Source organism: Vulpes lagopus, chromosome X, assembly GCF_018345385.1.
Source record: "Vulpes lagopus strain Blue_001 chromosome X, ASM1834538v1, whole genome shotgun sequence".
Lineage (NCBI taxonomy): Eukaryota > Metazoa > Chordata > Mammalia > Carnivora > Canidae > Vulpes > Vulpes lagopus.
In genome coordinates, this window is record NC_054848.1 from 64,935,333 (window position 1) to 64,954,762 (window position 19,430).

The 19,430-nt window shown below is 40.0% G+C and overlaps 1 protein-coding gene and 1 pseudogene across 2 annotated transcripts in view; both read right to left on the reverse strand.

Moving 5' to 3' along the window:
- Positions 1-19,430, reverse strand: part of HDX (highly divergent homeobox) — a 224,203-nt gene that overhangs the window by 14,903 nt on the left and 189,870 nt on the right. For both annotated transcript variants that reach the window (XM_041741274.1, XM_041741275.1), the window contains exon 8: positions 18,505-18,588. In XM_041741274.1, the coding sequence (XP_041597208.1) occupies positions 18,505-18,588 (84 nt within the window). The remainder of the gene's footprint in view (positions 1-18,504; positions 18,589-19,430) is intronic.
- LOC121483063 lies at positions 2,176-3,428 on the reverse strand (annotated as a pseudogene).

Genomic DNA, 19,430 nt, shown 5'->3' on the forward strand with positions numbered 1-19,430 from the left:
TTGTTCACCCCGTGAGGCCCCGGGAGGAAGCCACAGTGGCGGGGGCAGCTCTGGGACCCTGGAGTCAGCCCCCGCAGTAGCTCCGGGGCTCTCCGTCTGCAGGGCCTGGAGGCTCCGGGGCGGGGCCGCTGATCTGCTCAGTTCCAGGCAGGAGCGTCCTTGCTGTCCTGGGCCCTCCCGGCCTCTGCCTGTCCCGGGGGAGGCCGGATCCTGGGCTGTGTCCCGGCGCCCTGTGCTCCGGAGCCTGCTCTGTTGGATTCGCGCTCCCGGCGGTGCAGCCCCCTCCGCGGAGCCGCCGCCCGAGCCTCTCCGAGCTGTTCCCGGAGCCGCGCAGCCCCCTCCGCGCGGAGCTTCTTCCTCCGCCCGAGCCCCTCCGAGCTGCTCCGGGTCCCGCTGTGCGCGCTGCAGCCCTTAGGGAGCTCGGCGCATCCCCCGGGGCGCAGTTCCTCTGTTACTGTCCCAGGGAGCCCGAGGGCGTCCCCGCCTTTCTGGGGATCCTGCTCCAATTCCCGGGGAGCCCCTTTCCGCGGGGAAGGTTGGTGCAGCTCCTGCTCCTCCGGGACGGGGCTCTCCTGTCCTGGGGACACTCGCCCCGGCCTCAGTCCGGCTCCTCGCGGGGCCCCTCCCCCTTGGAGGCCTTTTGTTTCTTTATTTCTTTTTCCCCGTCTTCCTACCTTGATAGAAGCGCGAACTCTTCTCACTGTAGCGTTCCAGCTGGTCTCTCTTTAAATCTCAGGCCGAATTCGTAGGTTTTCAGGATGATTGGATGGTTTTCTAGGTAATTTGCTGAGGACAGGTGACTTGGGGACCCTACTCCTCCGCCATCTTGCCCCTCCCCCCCTAAATTCCATGTTATATGTGAAATCATATGGTATTCATTTTTCTCTGCTGGATTTATTTCAGTTAGCTAGATAGCCTCTAGGTCCATCTATGTGGTTGCAAATGGCAAAATCTCACTCTTTTTTTAAGTTAAAGTAATACACATACACCACATACACACAAACACATATTATTTCTTTACCCATTCATATATCCATGGACAATTTGGAAGACTGTATGTTTCTAGAAATTCATTCATTTCTCTAGGTTGTCAGATTTGTTGGCATATAATTTTTCATAATATTTTTATATAATTCTTCATATTTCTGTGGTGTTGGTTGCTATTTCTCCTCCTTCATTTTATTTATTTGAGTCATTTCTCTTTTTTCTTGTTGAGTCTGGATAGAAGATTATCAATTTTATCTTTTCAAGGAACCAACTCTTGGACTCATTGATCTTCTCTATTACTTTTTAGTCTCTATTTTATTTATTCCTGCCATAGTATTTATTAATTCCTTCTTTCTACTAGCTCTGGACTTTGTTCTTTTTGTAGTTCCTTTAGGGGTAAGTTTTCGTTGTTTATTTTTTTCTTGTTTCTTGAGTTAGAGCTGTATTGCTACATAAACTTCACTCTTACAACAACTTTTGCTACATACTAAAGATTTTGGATTATTGTGTTTTCATTTTCATTTGTTTCCATGTATTTTTTAATTACCTTTGATTTCTTCATCGACCCATTGGTTGTTCAGTAGCATGTTATTTAGCTCTGTGTGCTTGTGTTTTTGAGAGATTTTTACCCCTGTAATTGATTTCTAGTTTCATACCATTGTGGTTAAGTTTTTTCTTAGTGTTATTTTAAACTTTTCAAATTTATCGAGGCTTGTTTTATGGCCTTGTTTTATGATCTATCTTGGAGAATGTGCCATGTGCACTTGAAGAGGGTGTGTTCCTCTGCTTTTATAATATTCTTCCATCCCTTCACTTTCAATCTACATGTGTCTTTAGGTGTGAAGTAAGTGTCATGCAGGCAATATATAGATGGGTCTTGCTTTTTTATATTTATTCATGAGAGACACAGGCAGAGGGAGAAGCAGGCTCCTTGCAGGGAGCCTGATGCCGACTCGATCCCAGATTCCAGGATCAGGACCTGAGCCAAAGGCAGGCACTCAACCACTGAGCCACCCAGGTGTCCCTGGTCCATTTACATTTAAAGTAATTATTAATGGTTACATATTTATTGCCATTTTAAAATTGTTTTCTTGTTGTTCTGGTAGTTCTTGTCTGCTCATTTCTTCCCTCCTTTACTTCCCTTGTGTTTTGTTGTTTTGTTTTGTTTTTTGTTTTTTTCCCCAAATTAGTGTAGTTTTTATTGCATTCTTAAGGTATCACAAATAAGTCTGAAAAATCATCTGGCCACTTGCTGTTTCTGTTGCTGGACAACTGAGAGCTTATTCATCAGCCTGCTGAACTGTTCCTTTTTCAGAAATATAGATACCATCAAAAAATTTTCTGATATCCTTGTTCTTTTTTTTTTTTTTAATTAACTTTTATTGGTGTTTAATTTACCAACATACAGAAAAACACCCAGTGCTCATCCCGTCAAGTGTCCACCTCAGTGCCCGTCACCCATTCCCCTCCAACACCCGCCCTCCTCCCCTTCCACCACCCCTAGTTCGTTTCCCCGAGTTAGGAGTCTTTATGTTCTGTCTCCCTTCCTGATATTTCCCAACATTTCTTTTCCCTTCCTTTATATTCCCTTTCACTATTATTCATATTCCCCAAATGAATGAGAACATACACTGTTTGTCCTTCTCCGATTGACTTATTTCACTCAGCATAATACCCTCCAGTTCCATCCACGTTGAAGCAAATGGTGGGTATTTGTCGTTTCTAATTGCTGATATCCTTGTTCTTAACAGTTGTCGCTTGCTGAATCAAAGCAGCTGAGTTCGAAACAAGTTCAATGTCATTTCCTTCAAGAATTAACTCATCTTTTTGGGCTTGAGATACAGAACAAGCAATACCTCGCCTCATTCAAATGCTGCGAATGTATTTTTCACCTAAGAAATTTCGGATTTCAACAAGAGAACCATTCTTCTGAATAACACTGATGGGGAAGTGAGCATACACCGACCTCATCTTGTTTTTTTTTTAATTTTATTTATTTATTCATGATAGACAGAGGCAGAGACACAGGTAGAGAGAGAAGCAGGCTCCATGCAGGGAGCCCAACGCGGGACGTGATCCTGGGACTCTAGAATCACGCCCCGGGCCAAAGACAGGCGCTAAATCACTGAGCCACCCAGGGATCCCTCACCGACCTCATCTTGTAAAGGAAGCCCAGTGTAATGCCCTTGATCATGTTCAGTATGTGACTACAGATCGTGAGAACGGTAGCCATTTTCTATTTCCCCACCATGCGTCAACTCGGAGCCTCTTCTTTTTCTTTCCGAGAAGACGGAGTTCTACATTGATGTGATTTAATTCCCTTCGCAGCGTTCCTCTGGGGTCCTTCACAATCACAGTGCGTCCCTTCAGGGTGATGTCAACATTTTCTGGAATGTCGACAGTCTGATTGCTGAGAATGGTCTTCATTCTCGCAATAGATGTGGCAAAGCTTCCCTTGCGTTTTGATGGCTTTCTTTAGTGTTTGCTTAACTTCCCTTCTCTTTATTTTTTTGTTTATTGTGATTTTTTTTAACTTGTGGTTACCACTGCATTCATATATTATGCATGTTGTGTGTATAGTAGGCTATAATAAGTTGATGGTTGCTTAAGTTTGAACACCTTCTAAAAGCCCTAACTTGTTACTCCCTCCCTCAGGTATTATGTATATGATGTCATATCTTACATCTTCTTATTTTGTGTAACCCTTAACTAAATTTTTGACACACTTTATTTTACTACTTTTGTGTTTTAACCTCCATACTGGCTTTATAAATAAATAATCTTTCATTCTGTTGTCATATGTGAAATTGTTTCCTTTCTTAATTCTCTTTACTTCTAATTATCATTACTTATAAAGTTGGTTTAGTGGTGATGAATTCCTCTAACTTCTTTTGCCTAGGAAGCTTTATCTGTCCTCTTCAATTCTGAATGATAACCTTGCTGGGTATTCTTAATTGTAGGTTTTTTACTTTTATCACTTTGAAGATATCATGCCAATCCCTTCTGGCTTGCAATGTTACTGCTAAAAAAAAAGAAAATAAAAGAAAATAGCTGATAACCTTATGGAGTTTCCTTTATTTGTAACTATTTTCTTTTGTTGTTTTTAAATTCTCTCTTTATTGTTATATTTAGCTTTTTTAATTATTATGTGTCTTGTTGTGGACCTTGTTGGGTTCATCTTGTTAACAGCTTCTTTTAATTCTTGCACCTAGATCTCTGTTTCCTGCCCCAGGTTAGGGAAGCTTCCAGCCATTTTCTCAAATATTTTTTGCCCCTTTCTCTCTCTCTCCTCATTCTGGGATTTCTATAATGTGAATGTTATTATGCTTGATGGTGTTACATTGTTTTCTTAACCTATTCTCTTTTATTATTCCTTTTGCTTTTTCATGTTCAGATTGGTTACTTTCCATTATCCTGTCTTCCAGATCACTGACCCATTTTTCTGCATTCTCTAATCAGATGTTGATTCTTTTCTAGTGTATTTTTCATATCACTTACTGAATTCTTCAGCTCTGATTCATTATTATTTATATTATCTATCTCTTTGTGGAAGCTCTCACTGAGTTTACCCATTCTTTTCTAAAGTCCAGTGAGTATCTTTATGACCATTACTTTGAACTTTTTATCAGGCATATGACTTACCTTTGTTTCATTTCATTCTTTTACTGTGATTTTGTCTTGTTCTTTCATTTGGAACATATTCCTCTGTCTCTTCATTTCATCTCTCTGTGTTTGTTTCTATGTATTAGATAGGTCAGCTACATCTCCTGATCTTGAAACTTGTGGCCTTGTGTAGAAGAGCTCCTGTGGTACCCTATAGTGCAGTGTCCCCATATCATCAGGATCAGGTGTCTCACAGGTGTTCCCTGTGTGGGCTGCATGTAACCTTCTGTTGTGACTGAGCCATCATTGCCTTCAGCCCAGAGAGCTACAATGGCTCACTTTGCCCTCTGTGAGCACACTTTTGAGAGTTCTGGCTGAGACCAGATAGGACTGGTTGGTGGGTGAGACCATTACACATCCCAGCAGTGTGCTATTAGCCTCTCTGCCAAAACTGCACAAAAGTGCAGGGCTCAGTTACTGTACATACAGTTAAGAAGCCAGGCTGAAGGAACTGTGGATGCCCAGTGTGTGGATTTGATACCCTTCTCCAGGACTGGAGTCCCCTTGGAGTGGTGCTAGTCCAGGCCTAAGCTGCATACCAGGTGTAGTAGGGCAGAAACAGCTTTGGAGGGCTGGGGGCAAAATGGCGGAAAAGTAGGGGTCCTAAACTCACTTGGTCACATAAACTTACCTAGATAACTCTCAAAGCATCCTGAACACCTACAAATTCGACCTGAGATTTAAAGAGAACAGCTGGGGATCCCTTAGTGGCTCAGCAGTTTGGCACCTGCCTTTGGCCCAGGGCATGATCGTGGAGACCTGGGATCGAGTCCCACATCAGGATCCTGGTGTGGAGCCTGCTTCTCCCTCTGCCTGTGTCTCTGCCTCTCTCTCTATCATGAATAAATAAAAGTTTTTAAAAAATTAAAAAATAAAGAGAACAGTTGGAATGCTGCCAAGAGAAAAGTTTTCACTTCTAATGAGGTAGGAAGGTGAAAATAAATAAATTACTTAATTAAAAAGAATTAAGTGGGGGAGAGGAACCGTGAGTAGCACAGCTAAAGCAGAGTGGCAAAAGCCTCCAGGACAGGAAAGTCCAGCCATGGAGAAGCAGGGACCTTAAAAATCCACACCAGAAAAGTGCTTAGCAGGGAAATTGGGTCAGTGAAGCCTCAAGATTCCTGGAGTCACTATAAGAGGAGGGGCACCCAGGGGAAAGCTCACGGCAAACCATGGTCCAATATCGGTAAAGCGCCACAGCCCTTCAAGGCATTTAGGAGAAGCCAGTGGTTAAGAGAGTGGCTCCGGAGCTGCATTAACTCTATAGCCAAGCAATGGACAGAGGTGACTGAGCCCCATTGTCTTCAGAAGAGGCTGTCCCTGAGAGTGCAGGTCCAGTGGCACTGGCCCTGGATCCCAGGGCACCCAAGCAGACAAAGCCCGGGATCATGTGTTAGGCAGAAGTGGGAGGGCACAGGATAGCAAGAACTCTCCTGCTACTGGGCACCCCACAAGCTGTGCAGATCAGTGTAGCTGTGCGGACCTGGAGCATCTAGGCCAGTGCAGACTGGGAGATTGTGGTTAGTTACTCACAGGGAGCTTGAATCTGGAGCTGGAAATCTGGCCACTGCCATTATTGTTTTTCCTCTGTTTCACCTTGTGCCTGGGAGAGGCAGGGCCTCTAGGGAACAAAGGCCTCACAGGATAAACAGCTCACATGGAGCTGGAAACCTGGCAAGGGGCAGGGCACCTCTGCCCAGGCACACACACCTGAAAATCAGCAGAACCCTGCCCCAGAAGACCATCTGGAAGAACAAGGGAAGAGCAACTTTATTGACCAAGCAGCACTGAAAAATTCCAGGACCGAGGGAAAATTGAGGGAAAGTACTATATAGAATTAGAGGGTCCCCTCTTTTTCTTCTTCTTTTTTCTTCCATTTTCCATTATAATCATCTTTATATCACACTAAAAATTTCCAATATTTTTTCTCCTTTCCCACCTTAACTACATTATACCAGCTCTTCAATTTTAAGTTTTTTCCTTTTTGACTTTCATATTTCTAAAAATACATGTCTTAGTTATATTTTTCACTTATGGATTCCCTTCAATGTATTCAATTTAATTTTGGTAGATATATGAGATATGAGTTTTTGTTTTGTGTTTTTTTTTTTCTGCCTCATTTTGTTTTACAATGGTGGGAGTTAATACCTTCTAAAACATGACCAACATACACCCAGAACCAAGTGGAATACCATACTGGTTCATTCTGTGAGATTATATCCCCTCTTTCTTCCCATTCTGACACCTACTTTTATCTTGTTTATCTTTTGGTGGTCAATGTTGGGGTTTTCTACAAGTATTGCTGGTTTAAACAAATTTGAGATTGAGCATCTTCTAACATACAGAACAAAATTCACTCAGAACCAAGAGGATCACCCTCTAGGACCCCTCAGGTAGACTACATTCTCTTTCCACTACCACTTCTTCACCACAACCACCCCCAGACTGCTTTTTTTTCTCTTTTCCCTTTTTTCTTTACTGTTTTTATTATTTTTTCTTTTTTTTCTGCTTCTTTGTGGTTTTTGGCCTTTTATTTTTACCATTTTGTTTTAAAATTTGTTTTTCAGATTAGTGGTCATTTGTTTTATTTTGTTCTGTTCTTCTTTTATTTTCTAGTCTCTTACCTCTTCAGAATCATAAAGGGTGTATTTTAATTATGTTGTGGTTGATATTTTTGACACAGCCCACTCATAAAGACACTCGCCACTGGACTAAATGACTAGAGGGAAGAATTCACCACAGAAGAAAGAACCAGAAAGAGCACTCTGCCACAGGGTTATAGAATTTGGATTTCAATACAATGTCAGAAAGTCAATTCAGAGGAATAATTATAATGCTACTGGTGGCTCTGGAAAAAACATAAAGGACTCTAGAAACATCATTACTGCAGAATTGAGATCTAATCAGTCCAAAATTAAAAAGTTGCAGGAGACTTCAACACAGGACCTTCTGCAAATGACAAATTTCCTAAGCACAACATGACCAAAGAAAGAAGGGCTTTAAGTGATACACTGGACCAGATGGATTTCACAGATATGTATAGAACTTTGCATTGAAACACCATTGAATAACATTCTTCTCAAGTGCACATGGAACTTTCTCCAGAATAGACCACATACTGGGTCACAAATCAGGTCTTAACTGATACCAAAAGACTGGGATTGTCCCCTGCATATTTTCAGACCACAATGCTTTGAAACTAGAACTCAAACACAGGAAGAAATTTGGAAGAGACTCAAATACATGGAGGTTAAAGAGCATGCTACTAAAATATGAATGGGCCAAATAGGAAATTAGAGAAAAATGAAAAAGATTCATGGAAACTAAAGAAAATGAAAATATAACCAATCAAAGTCTTTGGGGTATAGCAAAAGCAATCCAAAGAGGGAAATGCATCGCAACACAAGCCTATCTCAATATATTGGAAAAAAACTGAAATACACAAGCTAATCTCACAAAAAGGAGGAATTGGATAAAGGACATAAAGTAAAACCTATACTAAGCATAAGAAGAGAGATGATAAAGATTCGAGCAGAACTCAATGAAATGGAGACTAGAAGTACTGTACAACAGATCAACAAAATCAGGAGCTGGTTCTTTGAAAGAATTAAGAAGATAGATAAACCATTAGCCAGCCTTATTAAAAATAAAAGAGAAAGGACTCAAATTAATAAAATCATGAATGAAAGAGGAGATATCACAATCAATACCAAGGAAATACAGTTTTAAAAACATATTATGAGCAGCTATATGCCAACGGATTAGGCAATCTGGAAGAATGAATGCATTTCTGGAAAGCCACAAATTACCTAAACTGGAACAGGAAGAAATAGAAAATCTGAACAGGCCAGTAACCAGCGAGGAAATTGAAACAGTCATCAAAAACCTCCCAAGACACAAAAGTCCAGGGCCAGATAGCTTCCCAGGGGAATTCTCTCAAACGTTTAAAGAAGAGATAATATCTGTTCTACTAAAGCTGTTCCAATAGAAAGGGATGGACTACTTTGAAACCGTTTTATGAAAGCCAGCATTGCCTTGATTCCTAAACCAGACAAAGACCCCACAAGAAAGGAGAATTATAGACGAAAAGCCTTGATGAAATCAGATGCAAAAATTCTCAATAAGGTACTACCCAATAGGATACAACAGTATATTAAGAAAATTATTCATCATGAAAAGGTGGGATTTATCCCCCGGATGCAAAGGAGGTTCAACACTTTTATTTTTTTTTATTTTTTTTTTACACTTTTAAAACCAACTGATAGATCACATCAACAGGAGAAAAAAAAGAATGATATGATCCTCTCAATAGTTGCAGAAAAATAATTTGACAAAATACAGCATCCATTCCTGATCAAAACTCTTCAGAGTGTAGGGATAGAGGGAACGTTCCTCAATATCTTAAAAGCCATATATGAAAATCCCACAGAGAATATCATTCTCAATGGGGAAAAGCTGTGAGCCTCTCTCCTAAGATCAAGAATACGAGAGAGATGTCCGCTCTCACAACTGTTATTCAACATGGTACTAGAAGTCCTAGTCCTGGCAATCAGACAACAAAAGGAAATAAAAGGCATTCAAATTGGCAAAGAAGTAGTCAAACTCTCCCTCTTCACAGATGACATGACACTGTACATAGAAAACCCAAAGACTCCACCCAAAGATTGCTAGAACTCATACAGCAATTCAGCAATGCAGCAGGATACAAAATCAATGCACAGATATCAGTGGAATTTCTATACACTAAAAATGAGACTGAAGAAAGAGAAATTAAGAATCAATCCCATTCACAATTTCACCCCAAAGCATAAAATACCTAGGAATAAACCTAACCAAAAAGATAAAGGATCTATACCCTAAAAACTACAGAACACTTCTGAATGAAATTGAGGAAGGCACAAAGTGTTGGAAAAACATTCCATGCTCATGGATTGGAATAATTAATATTGTGAAAATGTCAATGTTACCCAGGGCAATTTACACGTTCAATACAATCCCTATCAAAATACCATGGACTTTTTTCAATGAGTTGTAACCAATAATCTTAAGATTTATATGGAATCAGAAAAGACCCCGAATACCAGGGCAATATTGAAAAAGAAAACCAATGCCAGGGGCATCACAATGCAAAATTTCAAGCTGTATTACAAAGCTATGATCATCTAGACAGGATGGTGGTGGCACAAAAGCAGAGACATAGATCAATGGAACAGAATAGAGAACCCAGAAATGGGCCCTCAACTCTATGGTCAACTAATATCCCCTGGAAAAAGACACTCTATTCAATTAATTGTGTTGGGAAAATTAGACAGCCATGTGCAGAAGAATTGACCTGGACCATTCTCTTATACCATACAATGATAAACTCAAAATGGATGAAAGATCTAAATATTAAACAAGAATCCATTAAAATCCTAGAGGAGAACACAGGCAAAACCCTTTTTGAACTTGACCACAGCAACTTCTTGCAAGATACATCTAGAAAGGCAAAGGAAACAAAAGCAATAATGAACTATTGGGACTTTTTCAGGGTAAAGATATTCTGCACAGCAAAAGAAACAGTCAAGAAAACTCAAAGACAACCTACATATTGGGAGAAGATATTTGCAAATGACATCAGATAAAGGGCTAGTAATCAAGATCTATAAAGGAGTTATTAAACTCAACTTGCAAGAAACCAAAAATCCAATCATGAAATGGGCAGAAGACATTAACAGAAATTTCACCAAAGAAGACATAGACATGGCCAACAAGCACATGAAAAAATGCTCCACATCACTGGCCATCAAGGAAATACAAATCAAACCACAATGAGACACCACCTGACACCAATGAGAATGGTGAAATTTAACAAGACAGAAAGCAACAAATGTTGGAAAGGATTTTGAAAAGGGGGAAACTCTCTTGCACTTTTGATGGGAATGCAAACTGGTACAGGCACTCTGGAAAACAGTTTGGAGGTTCCTCAAGGAGTTAAAAATGGAGCTACCCTATGACCCAGCAGCTGCACTTCTTGGTATTTACCCCAAAGATATAGATGTAGTGAAATGCCAGGACACCTGTGCCCCAATGTTTATAGCAGCAATGTCTACAATAGCCAAACTGTGGAAGGAGCTAAGATGTACTTCGACAGATGAATGGATAAAGAAGATGTGGCATATATGGCATATATATATATACATATATATATATACACACACACACACACACAATGGAATATTAGTAATCAGAAAGGATGAATATGCACCACTTGTTTCAACGTGGATAGAACTGAAGGGTATTATACTGAGTGATGTAAGTCAATCAAAAGACAATCATCATATGGTTTCAGTCATACGGGGAATAGAAGAAATAGTGAATGGGATTATAAGGGAATGGATGAGAACTGAGTGGGAAAAAATTCGAGAGTGAGACAAACCATGAGAGACTCCTAACTCTGGGAAATGAACAAAGGGTTGTGGAATGCGAGGTGGGCTGGGGGTTGGGGTAACTGGGTGATGGGCACTGAAGAGGGCACTTGATGGGATGAGCACTGGGTGTTATACTATAAGGTGGGAGATCAAACCTCAATAAAAACAAATTTAAAAAAATAAAGAAAAAAAACAACTTTGGAAATTGTGTGGCAGGTATATTGGGTGTGGTTGGTCCACAGGGGTTTTCCAGGTTGAAGCACTTGGCTCTGGCAAGGAAGATGGAGAGTATTAGAAATGGCTCTTGTAAGCCTCTGGCCATTTACACTGGTGGAGGGAAAGAAATATGTGTCAGCTTGTATGTTCATTCTTGTAGAAATTTAGATACCCTTGTCTTTCCAGCACATGTTCTAAGATTAGTCAGTAAATCTCTTTCATGGAAAACCCAGCCACTTTTCAAACTGCTGCTTCTGTGCTGTGTCTTGGGTCCATTTATATTATGAATATTCTGGCTCTTTTCCTATCAATTCCAGCTTTTCTGGCATTAAGTTTACTGACTTTTAAAGCTTCAGAGTTAAAGACTGCTAGTTTTTAAAGTCAGACATTATGAGGGACTTGTCTTCTCAGAGTGTCTCCAGTACCAACAGTGCCCTGTGTGGGGTCTGAGTCTCCCAAATCCCCATAGTTGTGATATCCCTCTTGTTTGTGTTTAGTCACACAAGGGGTTTGGTTCCCAACTGCATCTCTGTTCATCTTACCCTTTTTAACGTGGCTTTCTCTCTAAGACTAGCTATGGAATGTCTCTTCTGCTAGTGTTCATGCTGTTTTCAGAGTTAGTTGCATAGATATAGCGTTGCCTAGGTGTGTCTATGGGAATAGGAGCTCTGGAGTCTCCTAGTCTGCCACCTTCTTTCTTTTACTAAGTTGTCCTTACTTTAGAATTAAGGCAATACAATTCACAGCTGAGGTGAAGTATTATTTATAATGATTATGAAAAAATATATTTCTATATAGGTGCTAATTTTTTAGAGTTAAGGGAAAGAAATTTATGTAGTATGTGATATGTTGTCAAAAACATTTTATAGTTAAGAACTCCTTTTTCCCACAGCATTTACCACAGTGGAAAACACAAGATTATTATACGAACTGTAGAGTTCAATAAAAATGTTAATTAGCATGCCTGAATTGGACACTCTACCCCACTATGGTCTTTAGCTCCAAACCTTCTCAAGTGTTACTCCAGAAAGATGAGGTTCTGGAAAGTATCTTTGTTCTGAGCCTAACCCATATGACCTCTTTCAGATTGCTAAATGGATAATTAACAGCTGTGCAATCCCGTCCTCCCCTCTATAGTTTCCATACCCTGTGTCAAGTGGTAAAGAGCCCATTTAAACCTGAAATGGGCATTTAGAAATATTTTATGACCAATGAGGAGAGATCAGGATGATATATTGTAGTTCAGAAACAACAATCTTATAATTTTATTAGTGGAAAATACAGTTAAAATACAGGATTATACTGTGGTCTTTGAGCATGTATCAAATAAATTTCCTTTTTAAAAGATTTATTTATTTATTCATAAGAGACACAGAGAGAAGGAGAGAGGAGAGACATAGGCAGAGGGAGAAGCAGGCTCCTGGCAGGGAGCCCGATGTGGGACTCAATCCCGGATCCCAGGATCACGACCTGAGCCAAAGGCAGGCGTCCAACTGCTGAGCCATCCAGGCATCCCCAAATAAATTTCAAAAGAAAATTTCCCTCTGTATTTACAATATTCAATATTATAAAGTCTGACATGTTATAAACATTTAGGAAAAAAATTGTTGAATGACATAACCTTCAATTATAGTAAAACTAAAAAGATTTTTGAGAAAATGAAAACTATTGTCTTTTCTAATTAAATTAGTTAACCTTTGTGTATCATGTAAGAGAATGGTCTAGTTTCATTCTTCTGCAGTTGGCTATCCAATTCCCAGCATCATTTATTGTGGATAGTCTTTCCTGCTTTGTCGAATATTAGTTGACCAAAGAATTGAGGGCCCATTTCTTGATTCTATATTCTTTCCATTGATCTATAGTCTGTTTCTGTGCCAGTACCACACTGCCTTGATGATTACAGTTTTGTAGTACAACCTGAAATCTGGCATTGTGATGCCCCCAGCTCTGGTTTTATTTTTCAATATTCTCCTGGCTATTCGGGGTCTTTTCTGATTCCACACAAATCTTAAGATGATTTGTTCCAACTCTCTGAAGAAAGTCCATGGTATTTTGGTAGCAACTGCATTAAATGGGTAAATTTCCCTGGGTAGCACTAGCATCTTCACAATAGTAATTCTTCCAATTCATGAGCATGGAATACTTTTCCATCTATTTGTGTCTTCCTCGATTTCTTTCAGGAGTGTTCTGTAGTTTTTAGGGTATAGATCCTTTACCTCTTTGGTTAGGCTTATTCCTAGGTATCTTATGCTTTTGGGTGAAATTGTCAATGGGATTGACTCCTTAATTTATTTCTTCAGTCTCATTGTTAGTGTATAGAAATGCCACTGACTTCTGGGCATTGATTTTGTATTCTGCCACACTGCTGAATTTCTGTAAGAGTTCTAGCAATCTTGGGGGGGAGTCTTCTGGGTTTTCTACATACGATATCATGTCATCTGCAAAGAGGAAGAGGTTGACTTCTTTGCCAATGTGAATGCCTTTTATTTTTTTTTTTTTGTTGCCTGATTGCTGAGGCTAAGACTTCTAGTACTATGTTGAAGAGCAGTGGTGAGAGTGGACATCCCTGTCTTATTACTGATCTTAGGGGAAAGGCTCCCAGTGTTTCCCCATTGAGAATTATATTGGCTGTGGACTTTTCATAGATGAACTTTAAGATGCTGAGGAATGTTCCCTGTATCCCTACACTCTGAAGAGTTTTGATCAGGAATGGATGCTGTATTTTGTCAAATGCTTTATCTGCATCTATTGAGAGGATCATGTGTTTCTTGTTTTTTTCTCTTGTTGAAATGATCCATCACAATGATTGCTTTAAGTGTGTTGAACCAGCCTTACATCCCAGGGATAAATCTCGCTTGGGAATGGTGAATAATCTTCTTAATGTACTATTGGATCCTATTGGCTAGCATCTTGTTGGGAATTTTTGCATCTGTGTTCATCAGGGTTATTGGCCTATAATTTTCCTTTTTGGTAGGGTCTTTGTCTGGTTTTAAAACTAAGATGATGCTGGCCTCATTAAACGAGTTTGGAAGAAATCCATCCAATTCTATCTTTTGGAACTCCTTTAGTAGAATAGGTATTGCTTCTTTAAACATTTGATAGAATTCCCCTGTGAAGCCATCTGGCCTGTGACTTTTCTGTTTTGGGAAGTTTTTGATGAGTGCTTCAATTTCCTCCCTGGTTATTGGCCTGTTCAGGTTTTTTTTTTTTCTTCCTGTTCCAGTTTAGGTACTTTGTGGTTTTTCATAAATGTGTTCATGTCTTCCAGATTGCCTAATTTATTGGCGTATAGCTGCTCATAATAAGTTTTTTAAATTGTTTGTATTTCCTTGTTATCTGTGTTGATCTCTCCTTTTTCATTCTTGATTCTATTAATTAGTCTTTTCTCTCTTGTTTTTAATATGGCTGGCTAATGGTTTATCTATCTTATTAGTCCTATCAAAGAACCAACTCCTTATTTTATTGATATGTTCTACAGTTCTTCTGGTCTCTATTTCATTAAGTTCTGCTGGAATCTTTATGAAGTCTCTTCTTCTGCTCCATGTAGGTTTTACTTGGTGTTTTTCTCCAGTTCCTTTAGGTGCAAGGTTAGCTTGTGTATTTGAGGTTTTTTTCCATTTTTTTGAGGGATGCTTGTATTGTGATGTATTTCCTTCTCAGGACTGCTTTGGCTGTATCCCGAAGATTTTGAATCTTCATTCTCATTAGTTTCCATGAATATTTTTAATTCTTCTCTAATGTCCGGGCTGACCCTTTCTTCTTTTAGCAGGATGCTCTTTAACCTCCATTTGTTTGAATTGCTTCTAAATTTCTTCTTGTGATTGAGTTCAAGTTTCAAAGCATTATGGTCTGAAAATATGCAGGGGATGATCCTAATCTTTTGGTATCTGTTAAGATCTTATTTGTGACCCAGTATGTGGTCTATTCTGGAGAAAGTTCCATGTGCACTTGAGAAGAATGTGTATTCCATTGCGTTTGGATATAAAGTTCTGTAAATATCTGTGAAATCCATCTGGTCCAGTGTATCATTTAAAGCTCTTATTTCTTTGGAGATGTTGTGCTTAGAAAACCTGTCGATTGTAGAAAGCGCTACATTCAAGTCACCAAGTATAAGTGTATTATTATTTAAGGATGTCTTTACTTTGGTTATTAATTGATTGATAGACTTGGCAGCTCCCACATTCGGGGCATAAATATTGATGATTATTAGTTCCTCTTGTTGGCTAGATCCTTTAAGTATGATATAGTGTCCCTATTCATCTCTTACTACAGTCTTCAGGATAAACTTTAGTTTATCTGATATAAGGATGGCTACCCCTGCTTTCTTTTGAGGGCCATTTGAATGGTACATGGTTCTCCAACCTTTTATTTTCAGGCTCTAGGTGTCCTTTTGTTTAAAATGAGTCTCTTGTAGACAGCAAATAGATGGGTCTGGCTTTTTTATCCATGCTGCAACTCTGTGTCTTTTGATGGGATCTTTAAGCCCATTGACATTCAGAGTTACTTTTGAAAGATATGAATTTAGTGTCATCGTAATACCTATTCAGTCCTTGCTTTTGTGGCTTCTTTCTTTGGGCTTCCTCTTTCTTTTGCAGAGTTCCCCTTAATACATTTTGCAGAGCTGGTCTGGTGGTGACATATTCTTTCAATTTCTGCCTATCTTGGAAGCTCTTTATCTCTCCTTCTATTCTGAATGAGAGCCTTGCTGGATAAAGTATTCTTGGCTCCATGTTCTTCTCATTTAGTACCCTGAGTATATCATGCCAGACCTTTCTGGCCAGCCAGGTCTCTGTGGAGAGGTATCTTCTTAATCTGATATTTCTCCCCATATATTAAGAATCTCTTGTCTCTCACTGCTTTAAGGATTTTTCTCTTTATTTTTGGAATTTGCAATTTTCACAATTAAATGTCGAGGTGTTGAAGGGTTTTTCTTAATTTTTGCGGGGGATCTCTCTATCTCCTGGATGTGAATGCCTGTTTCCCTCCCCCAGTTAGGGAAGTTCTCAGCTATGATTTGTTCAAATATGCTTTCTGGTCCTTTCTGGAACCCCAATAAAATGTAGATTTTTCTTTCTGAGGCTGTCATTTATTTCCCTTAACCTTTCCTCATGGTCTTTTAATTTTTTTTCTCTTTTTAACTCAGCTTCCTTCCTTGCCTTCAACTTGTCTTCTATGTCACTCACTGGTTCTTGTACCTCATTATCTCTCGTCGTTAGGACTTCCAGTTTGGATTGCATTTCATTTAATTGATTTTTAATTTCTCCCTGATTAGATCTAAATTCTTCAGTCATGAATTCTCTTGAATCCTTTATGCTTTTTTTTTCCAGATTCACCAGTTGTTATATAATTGTGCTTCTGAATTGGTTTTCTGACATCGAATTGGAATCCAAATTCTGTAACTGTGGCATAGAGTGCTGTTTCTGATTCTTTGTTTTGTGGTGAGTTCTTCTTTCTAATAATTTTGCTCAGTGCAGAGTGGCTAAAAATGAGTTGTACTGGAAAAAGGAAAAAAAAAAGAAAAAAAAAGGAGGGGTATCCTCTGGGTCTATATACTATAAATCCCTAGACTTCCCTTGGGGCTTTGTAGCAAGAACTTGCTCTTTCGGTCAAGAACTTGCTCTTCCCCTGTCCTTCCAGCTGGTCTTCTGGGGGAGGGGCCTGCTGTGATGATTCTCAGGTGTGTGCAACTGGGGGAGCTGCTCCACCCCCTGTCAGGTCCATGGCTCAGTGGCTGCTGTTTACCCCATGAGGTTTCTCTTCCCTGGCTGCCCCGCTCCTCCCAGGCACAGGGTGACAGAAGGAGGAACAAGAACACTGGCGATGGTCAGCTCTCCATGTCTGGAGTCAGCTCCTGCAGTAACTACCACAGTCTCCCAGTCTGCACTGGCCTAGATGCTCCGGGGGTGGGGAGTGCTGACCTTCACAGCTTGGGGCCGCCCAGCGGCAGGGGAGTCTTCAGTGTCCTGTGTCCTTCCCGTCTCTGTCTTGGGGGAATGCAGGATCCTGGGCTGTGCCTGCCCGGTGCCCTGGAATCTGGGGCCTGTGCTGCTGGAATTGCGCTCCTAGGGCTACGGTTCCCGAAGGCAGCCAGGCGCAGACCCCTCCGCCGGGAGCCACCGCCCGAGCTTCTTACAAGGCCCTGCCGGGCGTGTGCTCCAGCCCTTTACAGACCTTGGCCCACAGTCTGTGGAGTACTCTCCCCCGGGTGCACTTCCTCTTAGTGACCCTGGGATGCTCCACTGCCCCTCCTTTGGTTCTGCCAGGTTTCCCTGCTAAGCGTTTTTCTGTGTGGGAAGAATCTGGTGCAGATTTTTAGAAATTATTTATTTATTCATGAGAGACAGAGAGAGAGAGAGAGAGAGAGAGAGAAGCAGGTTTCATACAGGGAGCCCGATATAGGACTTGATTCCGGGAGTCCAAGATCATGCCCTGAGCCAAAGGCAGGTGCTCAACCACTGAGCTACCCAGGAATCCCCCTCGTGTGGATGTTTAAAGTTCCTGCTTCTCCGGGACTAAGCTTTCCTGTCCTGGAGGCTTTCGCCACCAGGCCTTAGCCCGGCTCCTCATGGGGGTCCCTCTTCCACTTGATTCTTTTATATTTTATTTTTTTTCCGTCTTCCTACCTTGTTAGAAGTGCAAACTCTTCTCTCTGTAGCGTTCCAGCTGTTCTCTCTTTAAATCTCAGGTCAAATTTGTAGGTTTTCAGGATGATTTGAAAATTATCTAGGTAAGTTGTTGGGGACAGGTGACTTGGGGACCCTACTCCTCCACCATCTTGCTCTGCCCCCTGGGGAATTGTTTTTAAAATGTAAAAGAGGTTTCCTAAAAATGTTTTTCAGAAGTTGCAATTCAAGAGAAAATTAACAAGGATCACTGGAAAAAAATCTCCCCATTACCACTATTTAAAAATAAACTTTAGCTTTATAGTCACTGTCATAAATTTCACATTAACCACAATTATGCCCTGCCTCATCTTAATATACACTATAAATACCTACTTTCACTCAGCAAGCTCTTTGCTTAAAACCATAATCAGTAAACTAGCCAGATTTGATTAAAGTGTCCAGCATGCTGACTGAAATCAAGTGCCTGAGAAAGACAATGGGGAGTCCCAGTTTAACTTATCAAATAAAAGGGAAAGTGAAATAAGTTAGTACATAGGCACCATAAAAGTCTGTCTCATTTAGAGCTTTCTCTTAATGAATTCAGAATTTGAAATTATTTTCACCTTATAATCCAAGAGAGAATTCACTTGTTCAACTTCAGAATTACTTATCATGTCACTTTCTTCATCATCAATAATTTCTATTTTCTGTAACACAAGTTGAGAAATTTTCATAAGTACCTATCTGATCATCATCACTATACTCAACAATGTATAGAACATAAACATTTAATGTTTAGTTTTAATGATGGGGTTATCTAGTCTAGGTTATCCAGAATAAGCTCTGAATGGCTCTTCAGTGTTATACCCAGTGTGTGTCTGAGCCATCTTTCTCTACCTTTAATTTATGGCTGCTTAGTAAATAGAAAACTATTAAAATACTATTTAAAATAGAAAAATTTCTTCCATAATATTTTTGAAAAAAAATAGGCATTTGAATTCTGCTTAAGTAGTGCCTTCCAGTGATAGGAAACACATTTCGTGTAAAAGTAATCTATTTAATGCTAACCATACCTACTTTGTTGCAAGTTTTTTTTTAAATTACTATACACTTATTTACAACTTCTAATGTAAAATATCAACATGTGACATGCATTCCAAAGTCAAATACAGGGATTTTAAAAATTTATTTATTCATGAGAGACACAGACTGAGAGAGAGGAAAAGACATAGGCAGAGAGAGAAGCAGGCTCCTCGCAGGGAGCCCAATGTGGGACTCGATCCCAGATCCTGGGATCACGACCTGAGCCGAAGGCAGATGCCCAATCACTGAGCCACCCAGGCATCCCCAGGGATTTTTTTAAGTCACTTATTTAATGCACTCCATTATGGGCTACACAATTGAAACCAAATATTTATGATATATTAATAAAAATAACTTGGTGTTTTCTTCCTTCACTGTACAGTAAGTAAGGAGAGAGAGAAAGAGGGATGCTAAACTGCCATTAGCTTTAGAATTAAGGTGCAACATAGTTTGTACAGTATTTTGT